Below are 11573 nucleotides of genomic sequence, written 5' to 3'. Positions count from 1 at the left end.
ATGTACCCTTGTTATTCTTGATCTTGTCCTAAAAAGGTTAGTAACCAAGAATACCCGAAGGTGCATACTAACTTGATAGCATGTTCTTGCTTTTATTGACAAGAATTTTTTTATGATAATCAAGGGTATCTCCTGGCAGTGCTTAGTTTATGGTCATAAGCTTGACCATGGGAACTTCATCCTGCAGCTATCTACGGTGGTGGAGTTCCTAGTTTCACCACCAAGCATTTAACATTATTGTTCAAGCTGTAAGGTTAGAGCCACAGTGCAACTACAGGATTTGCAGCATTTATGATAAATGAATGCATCCACAACCATCCTCTTAAAGAGTTTGCTAACGGGGATTGAAAGATGGCTGAGATCCTCATGGAAGCATGTGGTACTAAGCAAGTTTTTGTTCTCAAAAGATATATCATGTACGATCAACGTTGAATCTTGACCACCATCGAGAACAACGTTTGGATGGCTAGAGGGACATGGCTTGGGTTTGAGTGAGCATGATGTTGGATGTTCAGTTTCACAAGAAAGCTCAGGTGAAATGAACAGGGATATGAACTTCACCTCCTCGAATGGGTCATAGTTGGGATGATGCTTTGCCATTGGGATATCTGGGTGAGTGGCGGAAGCAGTTTTCCCAAACCCTTCATTAAGGCTCCAATGGGATGGTTTTTCTTGAAAAAACATTTTGGAAGGGTAGCCTATAAGAAGGTCAAAATCGAGGATGGCATAGATGTGGAAGTCTAAGTGAACCTCGGTTCCGTCAATTTCAATTGGCACGGCCTTGACAATCCCACTACACTACAAATAAGTCCTGAGGGACTTTTGAAAAGTTTGTTGGTTGAGACTAGCGTCATGTTGCCCAAAAGAATTTTTGCAAGGAATTATGACATGATACTAGTCCTGACTGTGGGGTTGTGCAGGGCTTCTACGATAGTTCCCTTCATGAAAAAGGTATGGTAGTGGAAGGTGAAAGAATCTGAATTGCTTCGGAAGAGCGTATCATTTCCATCAACCATTCCTTTGATGGTCGCACTTTGGGGGAAACTTCCTTTGCGTGCTTTTCATGCTAAGAGTGTTTCGAGGTAGTGCCATAATCCTCGAATTCGATAGGGAACTCCAAAGGACGAATTAATCTTTCCTTTGGTGTTTGTGGTTTGGGTGAGGGCTCATGAGTCAAATCTAAGGATGCTACAGGTTTGGATTCGACTGATGAGGACTCCTCAACAATTGACATGACTTTTGCCTGGAGGGTTCTAGTTTTCATGATGGAAGAAGTATGACTTTTTAGGAAGTTTTCAAGGAATTTCACTTGTTCCATCATAGGTTTGTGCGTAAAACAACCTCTGGCAGTCATGTCTAGGCATAGGTCAGCATCTATGTCAAGACCTGAACAAAAGAGACGCAGCAATACGCCATCGGGTAAAGACAAGTCTGGGCTAGCATATATTAACGTTGAAAACCTAGCCCAGGCTACACCTATAGACTCCTCGTCATATTGCTCAAAATCGAGGATTGCCCTTGGTAGAGGGACAATATGGGACATAGGAAAGAATGCAAGGTAAAATTTATCTTTAAGTTGTTCCCAATCCCCATTCATGCTTTCTCTAGCTTGAGTGTACCGTTGCTTTGCCTTCCCCGTGAGAGAAAAGGGAAATAGTTTCCACCTTAGTGTTTCCTATGCCATGCCTGAGATGCTTAGGCATGAACACACCTCCTCGAACTCGTGCAGGTGTTGGCAAGGGTTTTCATTATCGTGCTCTGAGAAGGGTTGTGCCCGAACTATGGCTATTAAGTCGGACGGAGTTCATAGCCAGATAAAAGGTTTGGCTTTGAAGGTGGCTTAGGGAACTCGCCCTTCGAAGCAGAAAGGTTAGAAGTTTGAGTTGGCTTCAAGGTAAAAATGATAAATGAAAATATTTTGTTTTTTATAAAAAGAAAAGATACAAATACGAGGACAAACTTGGTTCGAAGAAAATACAGCAACCGTTCCCCGGCAACGGTGCTAGAAAGCTTGTTGGTATTTTTTAACGCAATCAGAGAGAATCTACGAGCGCATGGAATTACCATTGTAGCCTTCATCCGGAAGTATTCAGGGTATCATATTTTCCATAGGGAACAGAGGTATTTTTTCTAGCTAATTTGTCCAAGGATAACACAAGGGTAAAGTTGGAAAAGGGTAGAGATGGATTCCTATGGCTTTAGAGTCTAAGGACAGATAAACTCTACTTTCACTCGCTTACTTCGAGCACCGGGTAGCACCTGGTCTGCCAAGTGAGCCCGGCCTGTAGCTCTACACTGAACCCGAATGTGGGGGATTACAAGGGATGGACAGGGCTGTCACCACCTACCGCCTACCCCTCAACCGTGGGGAATGAGGTAAACAAAGGTAGCCTCTAGCCTAGACATCATGTCTATGCTATCGACTACTACTCTATCTTTGCGCAGGGTTATTCGTCTTTATCAGGGCCCTCTACTAGAGTATTCGCTATGAGAACGGACGAGGAACCCGCAAGCAAATAAGAGTAAAGCTTAGCTATACTAAAGAATTAATTCCATAAGAAACACAAATACTCACTTAGCGGAAAGCTCTGTTGAGGTACAGGTGTTCACAGAGGTACAAGCTCGGCGAGACTGCCAACAAGTCCGGCGCTTCCCCATACTCTCCCTCACATCTCCCTACTAACTTTACTAGCTATCTAGGGCTTCAACCCTTGGAGTGATGCTCAAGTGAGGTGCTCTTGATCCTTGTGGTCTTGAACGAGGAGGGGGTGGCCTCCTTTTATAGGTGGAGAGGAAGAATGATTTCTTGGAATATGCTTGATCCTCTCATTAATGTGGGCAAACCGACGTTTAGGTGCAATGAACCTAGACCATTCCTTAGCACCGACGTTGGGCAAGGCGGTAAGTGTCAACCGACCAAAGCTTGGGCCAAACAGGCTAGGTGGGGATGCGGCCGTACCAGGGGTGTGGGCGCACCACTTGTTGGGCCAGCCTGGCTCTGCCTTCGTCTGGAAAGCCTCTGGTTGTCTGGACTTGGCCCCTGGGTGTTTGGTGTTGAGTGAGGATGGTTTGCTTCGGTTTTGGCCTTATTCTTCTCATCTTTGGGGCCTGGTTTTGCGTAGTAGTTGGCCTTCTCCCGTTCGGCTTGCAAGGATGGTATTTACGCTTTGTTCTTTTGCGCATTCTTAGCCTTTTGTGTATTTCCATGAATGTCCTCCTGTAATTGATGAATCACCAAAACTTGTGAAACTTTGTTAGTTTATAAGACCTAGTTCTAAGTTTGATGTTCATTTGAGCATATTTTATGTGAAGTTTGGCGGTTAGAAGTTAGAGTTGAGGACCGCCAACACACCACACCAGCACATCAAGCAAGCCGGCGATGTCACGGCCTCGTCGCGTGCCAAGGTCGGCGCAGCCCCAATGTGCGACCTTGACTCACGGCCACAGCATGATGCGCGACGCCGACAAAGCGCGGCGGCGATGGAGGCCCGGCAAGGCGGCCGTGCAGTGCTGGCAAGGCGCGGCGGCCAATGGTCTCATGTAGACATGGGTCTCTTCTTCGTCCTCCCCTCTAGCTCGGCGATGATGGAGGCCTGGCAAGGCTACCGCGCGGTGCTGGCAAGGCACGGTGGCAAACGCTCGCATGGCTCTCTTTTTCGTCCTCTGCTCCGGCGCGGCGGCAATGGAGGCCCGGCAAGGTGGCCACGCGGTGCTGGAAATGCGTGGCGGCCGACGGTCTCATGGCTCTTTTCATCGTCCTCCATTCGTCATTTATTGTTTGTTGTTTTTTGAGTTTTTTTTATATGATAATTAAGTGCACTTTTGGTGAAGAAATGGTGTTCTTTGGATTTTTAGAGACATTATGAATGATGAACATGGGTACTGAATGTTATCTATCCTGTATTCTGTCGAGCAGCAGCAGCATGGGCACCGCATGGCTGTCGACATCCAGCGACAGCCGCTATTTTTTTTTATTTTTCAAACAATTAGCACAGGCGGATGTCATAACAGACAACAAGTGCAAATACTGTATTACAGGCGGCTGACATAATTTAACCGCCGGTACAAATCAATTTTTACAGGCTGCTTATATAACGTTGCCGTCAGTGGAAATAGAACTATACTAGCGGATTTTATTTTAACGTCAGTAGAAATATGTTATTTGTACTGTGCTTTCACAGTGGCGGTGCGTAAAAACGCCAGTAGAAATCAGTTTTCCACGGCCAGTACAAATCTCTGGTGTACTAGTGTGGAACTTGGTTCCCTTATCTAAAAAAACAATTCAAATTCGCAATGCGGTCAGAAGCTGTTTTCGGGATGGATATTTGGTTAGTGTTTGTAGCTGTTTTTAGTTTTGTTGTTGTTGGTTGTTTTTTATTTATTTTGGTAGTGTTTGTGGCTGTTTTCGGTTGGATATTTGGTTCGTTGGGAGTCATGGTTGGGCTGTTTGATGGTGTCATTTCTTGCTTTCTTTTTGTTTCAATCCCCTTTTTTCTCAATGAAAATCACGGCAATTCTCTTGCCATCCATTCAAAAAAAATAATATAGGAAAATTTCAAACGGAGCACTTTGAAGATATTGTATATTGCGTCAAGAATGGAAACTGCATTAATTATGTGTTGATACTACGCAAATACTTGTGCATGTCTGTAGAAGAAAGGAGTCAACTACTCCAGTAAATATTAAAATGAACCAGAGACCTATCCCTTCTTTACTCGATACTTTAATATGTTGCCCATATCTTCCTCTCTTTTTTTGTGAAAACCAGTGTCGCCTAAACAGATCACGATGTGCACGGCACACATGGCTCAAGAGTAGGGATGAAAACGGTACGGATATTTTCCGACCGTATTCGAAACCGAATCCGTTTAGAGAGGTTGAGATCTGTCCGTATCCGAGTCCGGATATCCAACATCCGATACCGTATCCGTATCCGAATACTCAAATCGCATATTTATGATGTCGATATCTAATCGTATCCTATCCGACATAATTGACACTATCCGTATTCGAATCCGAATCCGGACAGAAATATAAAAACAAATGTAATATCGGTGATATCCGTCCGTATCCGATCCATTTTCATCCCCTCAAGAGTGACGATGTCCAAAAGCAAATCACAAGGAGCTATCAATGCAAGTCACTTTTGCAAGATGGCAACAACTGCTGCTCTATCACCAGTCACCACCAATCTTCTCCATTAGTTACCACCCACACTTTCACAACAATGCTGTAGCACTACATTACTTCCAGCTCGGGCACTACATTTCTAACTATCTTGATTCCTTTTTGCTACTTAACCACCATATATACGCCTTCTCAAGCCACCAACCTAACCAACAGTAGGATATATAGCTCGATCCCTGCCATGAGCAATAGGGTGTCCTTACTCTCTATACTCTGGTATTACGTTGCACCTCTTTCCATATTACAAATGCACACAGTAAGTAAGAGAGCTGTTTTACCATGGTTGGGAAAGTACCAATGGTACCTCAGGTACTTTTGTTTTTTCTATTTTCTAGCTAGAGAAAGATTATTTATAGAATGGAATATTTATTATAGGGGGTGTATTTGTAATTGAGATTATGGCCTTAAGCCTCTCACGTGAGGTTTCTTTTCGGATTGGCCCGGGCTAAAATGTCGCCGCCCTGAACTCCCGCCTGCAGCCTGCTCGTCGCTTGAGCGACGTTCCAAATCGTTACGGCCACCATGCTCGCGAGTTCGAATCACGTCTGGACAAGGTCAACCACCCCGTGTTACCGTCAAGGTCTCGATGACTTCATGTCGATGCCGAGGTGGTTCACTGGTTCCCCTCCCAACTTCCCTCCCCTTCCATCGACATGATGCCGCCTGCATCGCTGTTGCCTCCTAGATCAACGCGTCCGGCATCGCAGACTCCGAGCGCTTGTGGCGGACCAAGCGCAGCAGTGCAGCATTGCAGCGTCCTCTAGGTACGTGCAGCTGCCCGGAGGACGGAGGTGGTCAGGTGGAGCCCGGCCGGGTGTTTTCCACTGCTCGCAGAGCTCTACCGAAAGCTTGTCCTGCCCTCTAGCCTCCTGCTGCTGGACGATCACCGTGACGGAGGTGTGAGCATGACAATGGCTGAGGCGCCTTACAGTGGCTCGACGAGCAGCCATCAGGGATTCAGGGAGCGTCCTGCGTCGCGCTTGGCAGTGAGGCCCCGGTGACGGCGGAGAGCGTGGCGTGCACGATCTTGCCCTGGGCCTCGAGCTGTCCGGAGTGCGCTTCTTGTGGGCTCTGTACCTGCCGAGCGGCTCCGCCACTGGGCACCTTCGCGTCGACGTCGCCGCCGTTGCTGGACAGGTTGTCGGGTTTAGGCACGGCACTGTGTGCACTGGCTGGGTGCCGCAAGTGCGTGTTCAATGAAGATGCTAATTACTGATTTAGCCTTGTCAAATAAAATATAAAGAGTTAAATGCATGGGTGGTCCATCAACTTGCACTTTAGTTTCACTTAGGTCCATCAACTCTGAAAATGGGTTTTTGGATCCATAATCTTTGTTAGTGGCGCATTCCTAGCCCATACCCCATTTGTTTCAATTTTTTAACGGACGTGGCACCTCCAGGTCCAGGTGGACGCCGCACACACGCATACAGGTGCATGCATGGCTCTCGGTGCACGTGCCCCAGGCGGACGTCGCGCTCGACCTGCTCACCGGCTCCGAGACCTTCGCGTTCGCGGCGTCGCTGCTGCACCCGGAGTCGGCGTCCGCCACCTCGGCCGCGGTTGCCGCGCTCCTCCTGCCGTGGCTACTGCAGCTGTTGCATGCGGCAGCCGCGGGCAACGGCAGCTGCGCGCGGAGCTGCGGGGGCTTGACGGTGCAATATCGGTTCGGCTTCTCCCCCGGCTGCGAGATACCGCTTGGGTGCGACGACCAGGCGAACGGCACCGCGTGGGTGCAGCAGCGACGCTGCGAACGCGAAGGTCTCAGAGCCGGTGAGCAGGTCGAGCGCGAGGTCCGCCTGGGGCACGTGCGCCGAGAGTCATGCATGCACCTGCATATGCGTATGTGTGGCGTCCACCTGGATCCGGAGGTGCCACGTCAGTTAAAAAATTGAAACAAAGGGGATATGAGCTAGGAATGCGTCACTAACAAAGATTATGGACCCAAAAACCTACTTTCAGAGTTGATGGACCTAAGTGAAACTAGAGCGCAAGTTGATGGACCACCCATGCATTTAACTCAAATATAAATATAGAAATATGCAGAATTGGTGCACCTGTTTTGGTACCGGTCCCGTCTATTTTTGGTACCTTCATCATCTATTTAGTACTTTTGAGTACTTTCACAGAGGGACCTCCTATTTTTGTACCGTCTGATCTTACCTTATGGATGGCTTATATTTTTTCCAACCATTATAAATTTTCTCTAAGAAATTAGCATATAGTGCTTATTAAGAATGGGAGGCGCCAGCAGACTTGTGATTGATGGCGCTGGGAATGAGGCAAAGCTCCATGTCGTGGCATGTGTTAGAGAGGCTTGAAGAACGGTAGCTGCCCTCCAGGTAGATATGTATGCAGAATTGACACCGCCGTGCTGGTTCGTAAGAGACTGCCACCTGACCAAGGCGAAGTGGGGCCATTCCTAAGCTACAATTAGTTTACACGAGAATGCTAGGAATACGATGTTGACCTGAGAAGAAACTGTGCGACCTCCTGTGCTATGAATGGCTATAGCATGAGCTGAGGAGAAGCTGAGTGTTTGGTTGAAGGCTCGCTGAACTGGCTGAAAAACACTGTTCTGGCTGAATTGTTGTGAGAGAAAAACACTATTCCGGCTAAAAAAAAGAGCCGAACAAGCCGGCTTCTGGGTAAGCCGAACGGGGCCATTGACAGGAAAGTTGGGACCACCCCTTCTTTCATCTCTACTTTTAATCTTCCCCTCACAGTAGAAGCTTATGAGCAATTCATCAACCTGGAAGAGTCTCCAGAATTTTCAGCCCTCGATTGATAATGATTTTTGGACAGCAAGGCGTACAAGCAGTTGGCAGGTTCTTGTTGGGTGCACCCCACCTTTAAGTGGATTTGGAGATCTTCATGTCAACACAAACATAAAGTTTTCTTCTGGCTTTTGGCTCATGACAGACTCAGTACTAGAAATATCCTCCGAAGAAAAAAATATGTTCCTTCAGTTCTACAATTGTGTTTTGTGTAATCTTTCAGTTGAAGAAACGGATGAGCATCTCTTTCTCCATTGTGAATTTGCAAAATCCTGCTGGAGCCTCCTTGGGCTGGTAGTTCCCTCCTCTCTGGATCCTTTTCAGATTATGGAACACTTCAAGGCTCAGCTGAATGTCCCTTTCTCCATGGAGATCATCATCCCTGTCTGCTGGAACCTATGGATGTAGGAAATAACTATATTTTCAGAGCAGAAGAACCTTCAAGAGATCAATGCAAGTTCATTTTCAAGAATGTCTTTCGCATGGTTATCCTGCGCGCAAAGAAGAAGTACCTCCCAAATATTGAAACATGGCTAGAGCGCAATTTGTAGTTGACCTCATTTTCTTTATTTCTTTCTTTGTTTCTTGAGTGACCCCCTCTGTTCTGCTTTTTTGTACTCTGTTTTTGCTTCTCTCAATAAAATTTCAGTAGGGGCTTCGGCCGCTCCTGTTTCCTAAAAAAAAAATGGACCATAGGGACGGTGCAAAGGACGGGCTAACCTATCTCTCTCTTGGCAATGGCACACACAAAGCCACAAAGTAAATAATAAAGAATGTAGTGCCAGTTGGTATGTAGACTAAAACGCAAACAATGAATCCGAGCTGCCAACAAACCTTATATTTTGCACAGGCATTTCACTACTACACCTGCTTGGAATGACTGTAGCTCGATATTTGCATTTTACTTCGGTTGGCCCTGAATATTATGCGTTATTTCGGTAAACTATATATCTACATGAATTTTACTTTGTGCAAGTAGGGGCAAAAATACATCAGCCTGTGAAGAGTAACATGCAGGTCCTGTTTACTGCAGTCATGGGTATAATGCCCTGAGGTTGTGTGTCGCACCGAGCAAACAGGGCCCAGTAAAATACCTGTGTCATCTGACCAGACAAAACCCAACGTTCCATTAGGTAGGTAGTACATCAGCAGTCAGGCAACAAAATAAACAAGCACAGTAATAAGCCACTGCAACTGAGATAAAGAAAATAAATTGTTCAATCCCAACATATAAAACAAGACTCAAGCCCACATATTAATCTTTTCCACTAGACAAGTTTCACTGAAGAGATTTTGCCTCAAAATAAACAAGCACAGTAACCCTCTGAAAATAAATTGTTCAATCCAAATACAACTTAAGCACCCATATTAATCTTTTTGGCTCAACAAATTTCACTGAAGAGATTTTCCATTGTACTTGTGAAAGTATTCCTGCATGCAACATGGCTTAGTGAGAACACAAAAAACCATAAGTATCCACTTTAACGATTTCTCAATGACATTAAAAAAGAGTGAACGGGTTGGATAATGTGCACGACCTGTATGAGTTTTTTTATTTTTCCCTTGCAGAGGCTCAAGTACTTTCCAATCCTCTCTTCTGTGCTGGGGATATTTTTTTCCAACCGCAAAATATTGTCCACGGTCTTCTGCACAATGAAATCACTGAACTCTTTTGCTGTGTGGCCTTGGTCCCTTGTTTTCTCAATTTGTTTAGTCACAAACTCTTTTAGTGCAGTTTTAAACATCATTCGCACCATGGTCTGATTATCATCATGAGCTTCTCTGTCCTTCACACCACTATGACTGGGTTGCCCTTTGGTACTATTTGAAGGATCAACCACAGAGTTGGGAGCATGGTGATGGTCAGTTACTTCAACTGTGTGAGACAATATTACAGAGTGGTTTACCCTGAACGTATGAATCGGTACTCCAGAAGGAAAAGAGATCATGGCTGGGACAGGTTGATTTGCTGGATCATGACTAGTAAGCTCAACCGAGTGGGACAAGAGTAAAGGGAGGCCATCACGAGGATCGATTATTATCTTTAATATAGTGACCCGCCGGTGAGGTGAAAGTGCTGGTTGGATCATGGATGTTTCTTGCTGCATGGGTCGAGTATGTAGAGATGCAGCTAGCCTTGGATCCCGACTACGCCGGGTTGATTGCTTTGATACTGAATGGGCGGTGACAGGAGCCTTGCCATTGTTCAGTTCCAGATCTCTGTAAGCACAAACATTTTAAAACTAATTATGCTATATTACGTTTGGATCACTGTAAAAGCTTTGAAGATCTATTAAACAGATGTCTGACATACAGAAAAATAATATTTAAAATAATAGACTCTCCACAGTACACATAAAAATACAATCAATGTTGTAATTTATTAGTTGCTTGTATCATAATTCATATATGCCATGAATATAGTGAGCATTAGTCATGCCATGTTTTATTAAGCTGTATCAAATAAGGCAGCGTACTTCAATACACGCATGCACAAGTCTTAGCTTACGAGCCCCTCCTCTCTGGCTTGGTTCCCCATGGGTATGGTTACCAGGTCATTCAACATAAGGTCTACCCATTTTTTATGCATGTGAGTATCCTGAATATCCATCCCAATGCAAGTCTAAAAATTTCATCACACTTTTTGATGGTGACAGACAATTTTCTGAACATATTATACTGTTGGTGAATGGCAATTAGGTAGGGCAAGGTACCTAGAGTAGGTAGACAGGATGGTGCCGCCAAACACCTAGCCACAATTCTTATAACAGAAAAAATAACTTTTCTGTACTGACTAGGCAAGGCAGCACATGAGCCTTTCATGCATTGTTGATAGCACATGAGCCTTTCAGGTGCTAATAAGGTAATAGGTAGTAGAAGTTCGATTTGTCACTGGAAAACGTGAAGGCATGGTTGTCTATGAATACACAAGCAAAAATTTTCGCACATTGTAAAAGGTAGTCAGGAAGTAAACTGATGAGGAGTTAACACAAGATCAAAATGCTTATACTTGCATGCTTAAGTAGAACAATTATTTTGTTCAACTATACCTGTGGGACTGGTTCACAGCACTTTCTGAAGATCCTCCTTTGATTGCATCAGCCCTGACCCACTCCTTGCAAACTGATGTCTTCATCTGAACTTTTCTTCAGTTATTAATCTGACGAACTACAAGATGTAAACTAGTTTCAGCTACACGGCACTGCTCATCCAAAATGTCATCTGAAGCTTTTAGCAAAATATGAATGTAGTGATCACAGGCTTAATAAAGGATAATGTCACTAGTAAAAGAAACAAAAATTGGTAATCTCTATGATGAAATCATGTCTCGTGGCTAAGGTAAATTGTATATGTGCATAAACAGACAGCATTTTTATCTTAAAGTCCAAAAGATCATCATTAGCACTGACAAGGCCTATGGAGCTCACTACTCTTCTAGGAGACAATGTGCATGCAGAGTCATGATCCTGGAGGCAAAACCAAGATGACGGCAAAATGAAACTATACATGATCGAGTTGATTGCAAAGGGGCAAGAAATGTGATGAGCTGACCTCCACCTATCAGTTTTGACAGCTCACACCTAGCATATTGAGGAGGAGCTAATTGCAAAT

The 11573-nt window shown here is 45.0% G+C and overlaps 1 protein-coding gene across 1 annotated transcript; it reads right to left on the bottom strand.

Moving 5' to 3' along the window:
• Window positions 1-9335: 9335 nt before the first annotated feature.
• On the bottom strand, window positions 9336-11097 carry LOC136509013 (zinc finger CCCH domain-containing protein 55-like). Its single transcript, XM_066503808.1, has 3 exons — window positions 11012-11097; window positions 9500-10181; window positions 9336-9392 (listed from the first exon to the last, which is right to left on the bottom strand). The coding sequence occupies exons 1-3, from the start codon at window positions 11095-11097 to the stop codon at window positions 9354-9356; spliced, it is 807 nt and encodes a 268-aa protein (XP_066359905.1). The 3' UTR covers window positions 9336-9353.
• Between the last annotated feature and the right edge of the window lie 476 nt (window positions 11098-11573).

This window comes from Miscanthus floridulus, chromosome 15 (assembly GCF_019320115.1).
Source record: "Miscanthus floridulus cultivar M001 chromosome 15, ASM1932011v1, whole genome shotgun sequence".
In the NCBI taxonomy this organism is placed as follows: domain Eukaryota; kingdom Viridiplantae; phylum Streptophyta; class Magnoliopsida; order Poales; family Poaceae; genus Miscanthus; species Miscanthus floridulus.
The sequence above is the reverse complement of the archived record's forward strand: the minus strand, read 5'-3'. Positions and strand labels throughout refer to the sequence as shown.